The sequence below is a fragment of the Coenobita brevimanus genome, chromosome 69, assembly GCF_032717465.1.
Source record: "Coenobita brevimanus isolate Jiangsu-jjx chromosome 69, ASM3271746v2, whole genome shotgun sequence".
In the NCBI taxonomy this organism is placed as follows: Eukaryota; Metazoa; Arthropoda; class Malacostraca; order Decapoda; family Coenobitidae; genus Coenobita; species Coenobita brevimanus.
This window is the reverse complement of record NC_137022.1, coordinates 16,853,395-16,868,594: the sequence shown is the minus strand read 5'-3', so window position 1 is coordinate 16,868,594 and position 15,200 is coordinate 16,853,395. Positions and strand designations below refer to the sequence as shown.

The window sequence follows — 15,200 nt, the reverse complement described above, 5'->3', positions numbered from 1 at the left end:
CTCCTCCAATTCCACCTTAGACAATTCTGGTGCTGTTCCTCCATCACTTCCCCCCTCTGACTTTTTCATGGCTGACATTAAAATTTCTTCAGCTGATGTATTTTCTGCCATCACTGGCCTCAATACTAACAAGGCATATGGACCTGATGGAGTCCCTGCTGTTGTCCTCAAGAATTGAGCTTCTGTGCTTACACCCTGCCTAGGTAAACTCTTTCGCTTTTGTCTTTCAACTTGTACCTTTCCTTCTTGCTGGAACTTTGCTCTCATTCAACCATTCCCAAAGAAGGGTGAACATTCCCAACCCTCTAACTATCGTAACAATTGCTTTAACATCCTGTGTTTCAAAAGCTTTTGAGCCTATTCTTAACGGAAAAGTTTTAAAGCATCTTTCCTATCACAATTTTCTTTCTGACTGTCAGTATGGGTTCCATTAGGGATGCTCCACTGGCGATCTACTCACCTACCTTTCAGACTCTTGGTCATCCTCCTTTCGGGACTTTGGCGAAAGCTTTGCCATTGCACTTGACATCTCAAAGGCTTTCGATGGAGTCTGGCAAAAATCTTTAATTTCCAAACTGCTCTCTTACGGTTTCTATCCTTCTCTCTGTGCCTTCATCTACAGCTTCCTTTCTGGTCGTTCTATAGCCGCTGTTGTAGACGGTCATCGTTCTTCTAGATCTATCAACAGTGGTGTTCCTTAGGGCTCTGTCCTATCACCACCTCTCTTCCTTTTATTCATCAATGATCTAAGCTGTACATCCAACCCTATCCACTCGTACAATGATAATTCCATCCTTCACCTTTCCATTTGGTTCCCGCAACGACCATCTCAGCAGTTACTTCAATAAACAAGGGATGAGGCTATAGCACACCTAATGTCTGACTTGGCTCCCATCTCTGACTGGGGTAAAATAATCTTGTTGTTTTTAATGCATCAAAAACTCAGTTCTTACACCTATCAACCCGACAAAATCTTTTCCAGGAGTACCCTCTAATGTTTAATAATATACAGCTCAATCCTGCATCATCCTATCTTGGAAAGATCATATTGCATCTGTTGTAAAATCTGCTTCCAAGAGAATAGGTGTGCTAAGTCAACTCCGTACCTTCTTTACCTCTGCACATGTTGACGGGTTTTATTCTCCCCTGTGTAGAGTACAACTCTCATGTGTGCGGAGGCTCCCCACATACAGCTCTTCTCAACAGGGTGGAGTCAAAGGCTTTTCCTCTCATTAACGCGCCTCCTCTTACTGACTCCCTTAAACCTCTGTCTCTTCGCCTCACTGTTGCATCTTTATCTCTTTTCTATCGTTACTTCCATGGCCACTGCTCCTCTGAACTGTCGGCTTGCATCCCTCCACCTCTACGACGGGTGCGTAGCATTCGTCTAGCAACAAACTCTCATTCATTTTCTGTCCAGCTCTCTAATGCATTAATTAACCATTACTCCCAGTCCTTCATTTATGCAACAGGTCAACTCTGGAAGAGCCTCCCTTTGTCTGTATTTCCTATTTCCTATGACCTCCAGTCTTTCAAATGCAGCTTGTCCAGGGATCTCGAAGTGAACGGATCTTGAAATTTTCCTCCCTTATATTGTTTATGTTTTTGTTTCTTTCTTGGAAGGTTGTTATGCAGGCTTTTAGCCTTTGGTTCCTTCTTCCTCGCATTAAAAAAAAAGAAAATCTATCCCTACTCACGTGGACAATCAAGCATATATATTTTTTTATCGCGATTTTCGACAACTAAAAAAAAAAAAAAAAAAAGGTCCTTGGTGCCATCTATTATATTTCAGACTTGTCAAGTTCCCTAGACAGCGTATAAATATAAGCAAAATTTTTGACAATTAATGAGCAATTCCTATAAAACTGTTCATAATAAAAACTCTCACATTTCAATTAGATGAGTTTTCAGCTATGGTCAGACTTAAATATGAAGTCCGTTTGGGTGGGGCCCGAGAGGGGATTTCCCTCTCTACAGCTCTGTCGCATCAACCCCAGTACCTATCTCTCTCTCTGTCATATGTCAGCTATTTACTATTTGAAATTGTATATTAAATATTCTGTACTTATTAAATATATTAAATAAGGCTATATAGTGCTATGAATGTGTCGCTTTTTAGGATAATAGCAATGATTTGTATAAATTCCACACCACGTGACAACGTCGCTTTCCGATGTTGCCAGAGGTCAAGGACACCCACCTCAGACTACAGGTGACCGGTCACTTCCTCCCTGATCCCCACCCACGATGGTAGCTACTCCGACTCGCTCTCGTGTGCTCCACAGTCAGGAGAAAGAACTTATTTACAATGTGAACAAGTATTTTCTAGAAGAAAGGTCAGAGAGAGGACTTATGCCTACTGGGGAAACCTCTATAAAAAAAAAAAAAACGCGCCAAGACTTTTACCTCAGTGGTGGTGTTGAAAAAAGGTCGAAACAATATAGAAGAAAACACAACTTATAAATATATAAAAAATTTCTCAATCAACTGAGAGAGAGAGAGAGAGAGAGAGGGAGGAGGTTTGGCAGAGCTGTAGAAAGGGAAATCCCCACCCGGGCCCCACCCAAACGGATTTCATATTTGAGTCTGACCATAGTTAGCCTCGCACTATTTGTTGTACATTTCACTGAGTCCAAATTCAAACCACCGAAATCCCCTGAGACCTCAAACTGTCATGATCGGTACAAAATTACTTTATTCCTGTTGCTGAGCCACGCGAAATAAGCTGCAAGATGATCAAATCTCCGGAAAGTTAAAGTATACAAATTTAAGTACAATCAGGCCCCTCCTCTCTGGAAAGCTGGAAATTGCGCCGCTACTATTTTAATAGCGATAGTGGTAACGCCATTACTTTTTTTTAGCCAGTAGTGGAACTGAGAGCGCCGCTACTTTTTGGCTGTACTCACACGTTACCGCGGTCCTCGTACTCACGCAACGAATACAGGTCCGAAGTCGGTGAGTACATACAGCTATGCCGACGGTTTGGTTGTATTTATTAATGATGAAAAATAATGCTTTTGTCAGTTCTATCAATTAATGACGTTTGTTCAACATTACATCAGTAGTTTATTAATTATTATTTATTAGTAATGTGCAATAATTAGACAGGAATTTGCTAGTTAATTATCATCATTTAAAATAAGTAAAGATAAATAAGGATGTCAGCTAGATGTAGGCAACACACACACACACACACACACACACACACACACACACACACACACACACACACAGGGAGTCATCACAGGTGGACGTCCAACATCGGCGCTCCGTACCAACCCAACACGGCCAGTGGCATTACCTAAATTAGTATCTTTGAATGGGTCAAGCTCTGTACCAGGTTAGACTAAATGATTTTTCATTATTAAAAGAAAAAAAATAATAAGTTTAAACAAGACTGGTTCAAACAGAACGAAGAACTACGAGGAAAAAAAAATGCGCTGAGTCAGCTGGGTTTGTTTAGACTACAGCAACACGGGGAAAGTGTACATACTCTGTAAGTACATATTCTGTTCATTTAGTATTACAAAATGGATACATACTTCAGTCAAACAAATTTGGAAAAGAAAAGGGATAAAAGTAAAAAGCAAAATGATGATTTCTACCAAGAACTGGTTGAAGTGGAGACTCACAATAGACTGGTTGAACGTGTACACAAACTAGAAATGGCTTTCAAAAATGAAATTGATGAAATAAAGAAGCAAATGCACTTGCAAAAGGAAGAGATAGAAAAACTAGGAAGGGAGGCCAGTAAGAAAGACACAACCATCAGTGAACTAACAGTGGAATTGAGTACGCTTAGGAAGAAAGTGAGTGAAATGGCAAGTACAGTAGTCAATCACGAGAGTGTTATGGAAGAGTTCAAAAATGACACAGAGACAATTAGGCAAGCAAGCAGTCTTATGGACCAGAGCAGTGATACTGAGGAGAAGATAACACAGGTGAATGAAGCTGTGCAAAGCTACAAAAACGATGTAGAAACCACGTATGCTGAAATGGTGAAAGTAAAGAAAGACTTAGAAACAAGGGTGGAGGAAAAAAGCATTAAAAAGGAAGTGAAAAGAATAATCCAAAACAATCCAAAGTTAGTCAGAGAGATAAACAAATCAATAGTAATCACTGGTATAGAAGAGGAAGAAGTTAAAAACAAGATCACAAGAGACAAAAAGGAGATGGCAAATGTAATGAGCTTACTGAAAGAAGTATCAGAGGACATCTGTAGTAAAGACATAGAGGAACACAAAAGGTTAGGGAAATACGAGAAAGCAAGACAAGACCTCTAAAGGTGACTTTCCAGAGTGTAAACACTGTGGAAGAGATACTAAAAAATGCAAAGAATTTTATGGAAAAAGAGGAGTTCAAAAATGTATGGATAAAAAGATGCCTAACACAAGAGGAACTGGAATTACTGAAAGAGAAAAGGGAGGAAGCAAAAACAAAAAATGAGGGAAGATCAGAAGAGGAGAAGAAGAAATTTTTTACAAAGTAATAGGATTGCAGGTACGAAAGTGGTACACAAACAGGATGGAAGAAAACGGAGGAAGGTAGTAAAACCATGTCATGACAAGTATATAAACAAGATGATAAAGTTGATCTACTCATATGTGGATGGAATGGTATCTAAATTACTAGAGATGAATGATTATGTCAGAGAAAATGAACCACAAATAATATGTCTAACTGAAACAAAATTAACACCAAGGATATCCAATGACATACTAAACTTAGAGGAATACAATGTATGGAGAAGAGACAGAAATTTAAAAAAAAGAGGAGGAATTATAATATTAACTAAGAAAAATCTAAAAGTCAAGGAAATAAAACTAGATATACCATCACAAGTAGAACTGATTGCAGTAGAGATCGACACATCTGAAGGTAAAGTAATTGTAGCCAATTTGTACATGCCACCCAGATCAAACACATGGGAAAGAGACGAATATGAGGACCTGGCAGAGAGTACAATTCAGAGTATAAGATCGTAAAATGGAAGAGAAATCGGAAAGAATTATACTAACTGGGGACTTCAATACAAATATAGATTGGAATACTCTAGATATAAGTAGCCAAGAAAGCTGTTGGGACCAAAAGCTCCTGGATCTCGTACAAGAGTTTTTCTTAACGCAACATGTGAGGGAAACCACCAGAAAAAGAGGACTTGATGTACCTTCGTGCTAGATCTAATATTTACTAGGCAAGAAAATTATATTGACAGTTTAATATATCACCCTCCACTCGGCAAAAGCGATCATGCAGTACTAAATTATAACTTCTGGATAGATATGACATAGTAAACAACAATGACAGTTACAAAAAGAGCCTAAACTATAAAAAGGGAAATTATCAAGACCTAAAGAAGTATTTCTTAGAAGTTGATTGGGAAAATGAGCTTAGAGGACAAGATTTAAATGCTGTATATAAAAAATTTTGTGAATGTTATGAAATAGGAGTCCAGAAGTACATCCCACAGCACAAAGAAGCAGATAAGAAAATACAGAAATGGTTCAATACAGAATGTAAAAAATCAAAAGAAAGAAGAGATTTGTTGTGGCATAGATACAGAAGACACAATAGTGAAAGGGCGTATAATAATTACAAACAGGCAAGAAACGACTATACAAGAATAAGGAGGGAAGCCCCAAAACAGTTTGAGGAGGATATAATAAATAAAAGTAGTGATCAACCAAAGCTGTTTTACAGCTATATCAGGAGCAAAACCAAAGTAAAAGATATAATACAATCCATTACGGACTAGGGAATCACTTATACACAAGAGAAAGATATTTGTGAAGCACTAAAGAATTTCCAATTAGTTTTTACAGAAGAAAAAAATTTTGAGAGGGACTATGTGGAATACGCATGTCCACACATACTACCAGATATACAAATAGCAGAAAAAGTAATACAGGAGGAGTTAAGTAGATTAGACAGAGGAAAAGCAAATGGTCCTGATGAAATTTCATTTTGGGTATTACGAGAATGCGCAAAGGAGTTAAGTAAACCATTATTTTTAATTTTCAAGAAATCCTTGAATCAAGGTAAACTACCTGATATTTGGAAAAAAAGCAAATATTGTCCCCTTATTCAAGAAAGGAAATAGACAAAATCCACTCAACTACTGACCAGTATCACTGACCAGTGTTGTAAGCAAGGTATTAGAAAAACTTATAAGAAAAGCTTGGGTAAATCATCTAGAAGAACACAGTATGATAACAGAAAGACAGTTTGGTTTCAGAAAAGGAAAATCATGTGTTACTAATCTGTTGAGCTACTATGACAGAGTAACAAACACAATACAGGAAAGGGAAGGATGGGTGGACAGTATCTATTTAGATTTCAAGAAAGCTTTTGACAGTACCACACCAAAGACTTTTATGGAAACTGTACCATCAAGGAGGAATTCGAGGCAAACTGTTTTGTTGGATGCAAGACTTTCTCATAAAAAGAGAAATGAGGACAGTACTAAGAGGAAACTACTCATCATGGAAAGAAGTGACTAGTGGAGTACCACAGGGTTCAATGCTGGCACCAATCATGTTTTTAGTGTATATAAATGATATAAACAGTAACACTGGAAATGAGAGCTATCTGAATATGTTTGCAGATGATGCAAAAATACAAAGGAGAATTACTGACACAGACTCTTGTAAAGAGCTACAAGAAGAATTATATAAACTTCATGAATGGAGTAGTACATGGCAAATGGAATTCAATGTGGACAAGTGTCATGTAATCAAGTTTGGTAAAAGTGGAAAAAGACCTGATTGGGATTATAAGTTAGGAAATAAAACCCTATGCACATCAGAAAGAGAGAAAGACCTAGGTGTGATTATCAAAAACAGACTATCTCCGGCTGACCACATCAGCGAGAAGGTACGGAACATGTATACACTGCTTGCAAATATGAGAATAGCATTCACATACATAAATGAAGACATGCTAAGAAGGATAATAACATCATTCATTAGACCAACCCTGGAATATGCATCAGTAGTCTGGAGTCCTCATCTCAAAAAGCATATAGACAAGATTGAAAAAGTTCAAAGGGCCGCTACAAGATGGATACCAAGCTTAAGGGACCTAAGCTACGAAGAAAGACTAAATAAACTGAATCTACCAACACTACAGGAGAGAAGGAAAAGAGGTGACATGATAATGCTATATAAGTGCATATCAGGGTGCATATCAGGAAAGGAGAAAATAGACATATATGATTACTTAACATATGGAGAAGCATCAGCAAGAGGACACTGCAAAAAAAACTGCATAAGAAGAGCGGTGATAAAGATGTAAGGAAATTCAGTTTCCCAAACAGAGCAATTGATCAATGGAATGCACTACCGAATGAAATAGTGTGTGCCAAAACAATTCACAAATTTAAGGATATGTACGATAAATATGGTTTAAGACACGGGACAGTACGAGCTTGACTCATTCCTGTAAAGATACAATTAGGTAAGAAAAGAACACACACACACACTTACACCTCTATCCCCAACTCCCGCTCCCTCCCCAACTCTCTCTTTCAGACTAATTCTTACTCACTACGATATTATTTCGTAACAGTATGTTACTTTTAGTTTAAAGTAATGGAAAAAAAATTGCTATTGTATAAACAGCCTTTAAAAGAAAGCCGCAGTTCATTTTTACTTTCATTTCCGTACATGTCTTAAATAGGTATAATTGAAAATATAATAACTCCATATAATATGTATCAATGGAAGGCCACATTTTTTTGCCTTTAATTTACGTCTGTTACTTTCAGTAGGTATACTAGGTAACAATGTAAAAGAACATTTATATTATACAGTAAATAGCTTTTTCCTGTACCTTCGGCTCTAAGCTTCATTAAAATGACACCGACATGTATATGATTTTTTTTTTCAATATAAGTATATACTGACATTACTGGTACACAACATAACCACTCAGACTGACTAATATTATCGAAAACAGTATATAGTGTATTGTTATATCACAGATTTTTGCTAACCTTTCCTTCGTCTACTTTTTCTTATCCAAAGTAGCGGGAGCGGGAGCGCCGCTACATTTTGTATCAAGTAGCGAAACCAGTAACACCACTACTTTTTCGAGCTAGTAACAGGAATGGGAGCGCCACTACTTTTTATTAGCAGCGTTCCCAGCACTGCCTCTCTGCAAGCTTAGTTTCAGTCAGGTTCCTTTTCACACTCAGTCAGGTTTCTGTGTGCCACGTATATTTACTTGGTTCTTTAAGTTCAAGATGTGAAATATTCAAGTACAACTTCCTTACTCTGCCGACACAGCTTTTTTTTCTTTTTTCAGCCGAATGCCAAATTTCTTATTCCCCTGGCATACCAAACTGTCCTGTTACATCGATCGCCTACCTTTTGCAATGATTTCATTCATTTCGTCTATCACATACATCCTGTAACTTTCCGCATGTGTTCCTCAACTCTACATGACAATTTTCAACACCTATATTTCTCTTTCATACACGTGATATTACAAATGAAGTCAATGATTAGATTCGTCACTGCAACTTAAATTTGACATGTATGTTTTTTTTATAACATACAGTACGTGTACATAAGTGTAAATCAATGCTGTCGGGTGGTACGTACAATCAAAGGCAAAAGTCGTGTCGTGAAATCTGGTGAAAATATCTGCTCAAAGACTATAGTTTTGGAGCGGAACGGTCGGCTTTGTGTCGAACGATCGGTTGGTAGCACTGACTTGAGTTGCCTTTTGCTCCAGGTGACCAGCCTGTGGATGCCAGCATGTATTTTTTTTTTTTTTTTTTTGTAACAACAAAACTAATCTACATAATTATTAAATCTTTCTGACTGCTGTTTTTCTTAAGTATTTATGAAGCGTTTCTCATCTTTTATTTTTTATGACCACATTCGCAACGTTACAGTTCGAGTCAGTTCTCCATCTTTATTAACTGTAAATTATCTAATGAAGTTGATAATTATGACCTGGGACATTATTTACCGATGTTGTAAAACAAAATTCACTATAGTATTCAACATATGAAAACAGGGTTATTCTATTATGATTTATTTTTTTCTTTTAGAGTGCCTGGCAAACTGAATCCCACAGACGAGTTCGAACACATAAACCAGACGACCGTAGTCTACGCACAACCGTCCGTGTGCTTCGTTCTAGGTGCACTTCGTTTCTTATGGCGTAAACACTGCTTGCTGGGGCTGCTTCCATCGTTATGATTATTTCCTGGCCCCATAGTGGTGTGGTAAGACGACGACGACATGAACAATGACGGTTCTCCGTCGTGCCTTCCTCCTGAACTCCTAATCCACATTTCTATGGTTATGCCTATACCAAATGTTTGAGCTTTGTGTTCAGGCTTCGCTTCCCGTAAATAAAAGAACATCATGCCACCTCTCATATTCCTATTAGTTGGATGCATGTTGCTTGACCTCTCCATGCCATGGTATAGTAGATCTGCTAGACGTTTTGTGGTAAGATGTGAGATGAAATGTCAGGTGATCATCGCCTAACCGTTGACGTTTCGTCTCATGCGAAGTTCGAGCTCAGTAATTCTTGCGAGTCGATGTTAAGGCTTCGGAATTTCATGGGTTCTTTCATACCGTCATCCCAAGAGCAGCAGATATGAAGCTTGAAGTGAGGCTAGCGAACCACGAACATGTAACTGAGGAAGAGTTTTCATAATGTTTCAAGTGTTGCACTTAATCCTCGGACAAAACCGCGACACGACTTTTGTCTTTGTACACGTGCCACCCGATGTGAAAGGGTTAAAGTCTGAAGCATTAAGAAATATGAAACTATTTAACTGGGGATTTGCTAGATGCCATCTGTATTTTTACTTCCTTAAGAGTTCGGTTTGGTCTTGTCTTACTCTGTCATTTCACTAAATTGGTAAATTCATTGCTTCATAGTCCTACTTTGGAAGAAAGGAAGGAGAGGGTTTGTGTACTACAGGAACCACTGTGACAAGACACTATGGCAGAAGACAAAGAAGTGGTAGTAGTAGTTTACCTGTGGTGGTAACTGAGCTGTGATGGTAGTTGACCTGTGGTAATGGCTGACCTGTGATAGTGGCAGTGGCAGGCCTGTGATAGCGCCAGTGGCTGACCTGTGAGAGTGTCTGTGGCTGTTCTGTGATAGTGACAGTAGCAATATCTGTGATGGTGATAGTGACAATGGCTGATCTGTGATAGTGACAGTGGCTGACTTGTAATAATGGCAGTGGCTGACCTGTGATAATGACAGTGGCTGACCTGTGATAGTGACAGTGGCTTGCCTGTGATACTGGTAGTGGCTAATGTGTGATAGTGACAGTGGCTGACCTGTGGCAGTGGGTGCGGTGGCCTGGCGTTGATGGTGCCCACTTCCACCTGGGTGGGCAGCAGTGGCACCGGACCATCCATTGAGAAGTGTCCATTGATGAGCGTCAATGAGCTGTTCCAGTACAGGTCGATTGCCCTTGGCATCTCTGGGAATATTTCTGTCAAAAACTTATCGATGGCAGGTTGAACGTATAGCAATTCAAACCCGATCTTGATGATCTCACTGGGTACGTTGATGGCTCGTTCGATGAAGGTCATGTGGGTGGTGTAGGGCTGAAGGTAGGAGGGAACAACAGACAGAGGTAACACGTTACCCTGGGTGGATAATTGAAGGAACTCTACACCAGGCGTACATAAACTGATATACGCGCCTTCATAGTCCAGTAGGAAGGGAGCTGCAATCTCGTTTAAATAACCAACTATAATTATGGCGTGAAAACTGTTTCGTTCTCTCCAGAGTTGTTTAATTCCTTCGTTCTGCCACATTGTCCTTCCAGTAGAGATGATGGCGTTTCTGCCCCAGGATGCCAGACGTAACAGTTCCTCATTAAGGTTGAAGTGATCGAAGTTTTCCCATAAAGTGAAGTCGGCTCCTGTGTGTATCTCCCTCACCAACCTGTGTCTGAAAAAGGAGCAAGACATTGCTATACTGTAAACGGACACACACACACACACACACACACACACACACAAACTTAAAAGCTACAATTTTTAAGTGTATTAATTGTTAGAGAGAACTATGAAGAGGGCAACAGTAGAACCACTGGGATGCAATGTTGCCAGCCATAGGGACATGTCCGTAAACCTAAGGACTTTTGACTAATTTTCAAAGGCGTAGGGACGTAAGGACGCCCAGATAAAATTCTTTTGGACATTCATTGATAATTAGTATAATTATCTGTAAGAAAAGAAGCAAATAAATATGTTAGGGTATTTCAGTCATATGAATGAATTATTTCCCACTCTCTCACACTCTCACCTCACCATTTAGTTTCAGTCAAACCACATATGTCTACTTTTGCACCCTGAAGCACCTGGACAATCTCTCCCTTTCACCTCAGCATTCGCATCCCTTAAATTCCATTTTGCAATCCGTACCACATTCTTTGTCAGGTCCTTGGTCGTCACCGTCGGTCTGTCCTGGTCCGAGGCATTTTGTTTGTATATTTAGTTGGTTGTTTTCCGGGGAGGGGCGCTAACCCTCCTCCAACTCACTTGTTGACACATATGGTTAACTTGTTGATTGGTTATAAGGTTACCACCCAACGTATTCAATTATTCCCTGGTTTACAGGAATTCATTTGGCTTGTCACTCAGTGTAGAGTTACCCTGAGTATCACTACACAGAGTGAGTGAATGATGGGCGCCCCCACCGACCACTTAAACTACTAGAGATAATTGCTGAAGTGCTTGAAGAGGGTAACAGAAGGTTTCCATAACCCTTTCAATCAGACAGTTTATTTGGAGTATTATTCTTACCACCACCAGATAATTTCTTGAAGGACTCTTATTCTAATCAGGTGCGGAAGGATCGCTAAAGCGATATAGAACCCTTCTGGGTCGATAATTGTTTCATTAGGTGAAAGAAACTATCTGGGGATAGCTTGAATAAAACATATACTATGTCGCTGTAATGAAGAGGTGAACATTTCGCTGCAATGGAGAAATTGTTTTATACGGTCAACCCCAGACAATTTTTTTTTTCACCTTGGGAAACGCTTTGTTATTGGAAGGGTTAGATAATGCTTCCATCCCTCACCACCAGAATGCCCCCCTGAGCTAAGTATGATCGTCTGGTGACAGAAGAATTATGTACTACAGCGTTCATCGAACACATGGTGAACGTCGTGCCACAGCCTTCATTAACCCCTTCAGTTAATAGAGATCTTTCCTAAGATGAGTAAAAACGGCTGGAGGCACCACGAATAAGAAAAGATGTCGTAGAAGTCTCTTTAGTAGATAAGACCCCTTTGAATCCGATTACGTAGTCTTTGCTTTATTCTTGGTACCACCAATCAATTTTCTTCCGCTTATATGAAACTACTTGAACTAAAGAAGCTAAATAGACCTTTAATTAACCCTTTTATTATTAGTAATCCTTCTCAAGTTGAATAAAGTCGTTTGATAGCGGACTGAGGAACCCTTCAAATCTAGTGACTTAATTTTTGGCATACGAGTATTCTTCCTACTTCCTGATGATTTATTAAGCTTACGGGAAACTTTTCTAAGTACCGGTTAGATATAGCCTTCATTAACCGTTTCACAGCAAGAGACCTCATTTAAAACAAATAAAATTGTCTGGTGGTGACCTGCTAAAAAAAAAAAAAAAAAAAAAAACTGTTTGGAAGGGATCAATCTTGAATCAAGAAAGGAAACTTTGTACAATAAATGCTGAAGCATCTAACGAAGAAAGAAAACGTCTAGCTGTTCGGCATCGTGGCTGACTACACCTTGTGCAGTGCATGTTAATCATATTATATATAATCACATATGTTCCACAAATGACAGTAAAAAAATCAGGGTTTTTCGTACATTTCATTGCTCTCAGTTTTAACTTCTTACACCCTTGGACGAATTTTCACTTATATTATCATCTTCAGACGACTGTATTGAGATTTAGGGGTTCGATGTATCCAACTGTAATACTTCACTGTAAGAGGTCCTTCTTGGGCTAAATAAAATCGTCTGGTGGTAGTTTGATTAAACCACTCTCATGAGCTTTTTTCTTCATGCCACGTTAGCCAATAATGTTATCAGGTTGTAAAGATTTTTAATGAGGACTGTTTTTAACTTCGGCACAACGAACGGTCTCTTCAGAGTTTAACAAAATCATTTGTAGGTATATATATATATATATATATATATATATATATATATATATATATATATATATATATATATATATATATATAATGAAATTTATGTCATCGTTTTGAAGGCGGTGAAAGTACGGCCGGAAGTGTTATGTGGATTTCACCTGTCTATTTTCACCACGGAAGTTTGACCCCTTCATTTCGACGTTTTATTATATGTTATTCTTTATACTGTCAGCTAAGGGAAGTGCCTTATTAATGAACGGGTTGATAAAAAGTATATCTGATCTTTCCAGTTAGAAAACCCTCACCTATGCTGAATAAAAAAGTTTCGACGTGGCAGCAAGAATACGCTTAAGAATGACTTACAGTAAATGGATTAATAAAGAACCATCCAGATCGAAGAGTCTCTCTTAAATTTAATAAAAGGCTTTTCGAGATAGAAATAATATACAGTACTCAAAAATACCTTCCCGGGTGTATTTACGCAGTTTGAAGTGAGAGCGCTGAAGTGTAGACAAGCTCACAATAATGGCTGTCATTTATGGAGGCCTATGATTATTGGATAAACTGAACCTACCTTCTGATTTACTGAATGCAGCCAGCAACAAGAATGAAGTGATTAGCAGTGTTTCTTTTGGTGTGTGTGTGTGTGTGTGTGTGTGTGTGTGTGTGTGTGTGTGTGTGTGTGTGTGTTGCTCAACACTCGTCTATCTGATCGAGCAGACCCGCCGATCGCAGTTAAGCAACTGCCCCGATAAGTTTGTCCCATAGGTTCCCTACACTTGATGTGTTTGCATCACAGTGTGGCGTGTGCTGTGCAGTGCTCGATTATGTGTTATGTTGTGTGAACCTATTCTACAAGCTCGGCCAGTGTCATCTTTGATATCGTGCAACTCAAATCTAAGCTGAGGAGGGTTTGGTAGATGTCAGCTTGTAATACAGCGTCCTAACTGAGGTGTTGTGTTGCCCTGTAAGTGGAGCGAGTATGTAGGTGTTTCTTCATATGTAGTGTTGGAATGTCTGGAAGTGGGATACCGGTATTCAAGTAAAGGGTTTGATAATCCCTGTGTGGTGATTGTGTTGTGTGTCTCTCTCATGTACTGACAGGGGTGTTATGTATTGGGACAGGCTGATCTCCTCACTTTTTGCAGATAAACACGGCTCTTCTGAAAAGCCCCAGCCTATAGTTCCTGCAGTATATTTGGAACTTTCCTCTGTCTGGGGTTCGATATCTCTTTGCCCTGATATTACAGTATGTTGTATCCCTGTGTCACGAGTCGACTCGTGACATCATTTGGTGGGAAACCGCGAACTCTAGTAGAATCCCAGTGTTTATCGTTCAGTTAACCGCTCACCCGGTCGGGAGTGTTTTTTAGGCAATTTTTTAATGTGTCATAGATGATCGTCTTTGTGCGAGACATTAGCACTTCCGCTGAGCAATTTATTGTGGACGTGTTTCGCTCATTCTAGCCGTTGGCAATGCGACCAGGACACTTGCCCCTTTCCCACGATTTGGAGTCAGTCAAGGTTTGAATGCCGCGGAAGCAGGTAGTGCGTGGCAGAGTCCTTCCTACGAAGCAGTTCCCACCGCCGCCGTATTCCCACTTAGCTGTGATTGACGAGAGACAGCGAGTGCAGTGTCCTTCCAGTAACGATGCCCATAAATCCGCTTTGTCCACTTTCCTGACCAGTATTTTCTTTTGAGTGTGCGAGTGAGTGTGATCTCCTTATTTGAATTCACTTTGAAATGTAACGTAAATTTATTCCTCTGTAATCAATAAATTTAACAGTTCTTTTTCTTTGAGCTTAGTGTAATGTAAACTCGTGTTTCATTTCTCCATTGAGCTTATTTCACTTATAGCTCCTAGCTTGCATAAACGCTTTGCTATTCATAACTGGTACTTAGGCCAATCTTGTAATAAGCTTAAAATCCGTTGTGCCATCTAGGAGTTAATGCATCAGCAAGAACCTGATATCATTAATAGTATTACTTATTGATTGTCAAAGGTGAAGTCACTTTCTCCAGAGGCTAACAGTACTAACAACAGCAATTGTGAGGAATTAGTCTCTG

General features: G+C 39.2%; 1 protein-coding gene across 1 annotated transcript in view; it reads right to left on the bottom strand.

Moving 5' to 3' along the window:
• LOC145406143 (UDP-glucosyltransferase 2-like) overlaps positions 1-15,200 on the bottom strand; it is a 137,518-nt gene that overhangs the window by 104,137 nt on the left and 18,181 nt on the right. Inside the window, exon 2 of the mRNA XM_080277340.1 lies at positions 10,314-10,935. Within this exon, the coding sequence (XP_080133466.1) occupies positions 10,314-10,935 (622 nt within the window). The remainder of the gene's footprint in view (positions 1-10,313; positions 10,936-15,200) is intronic.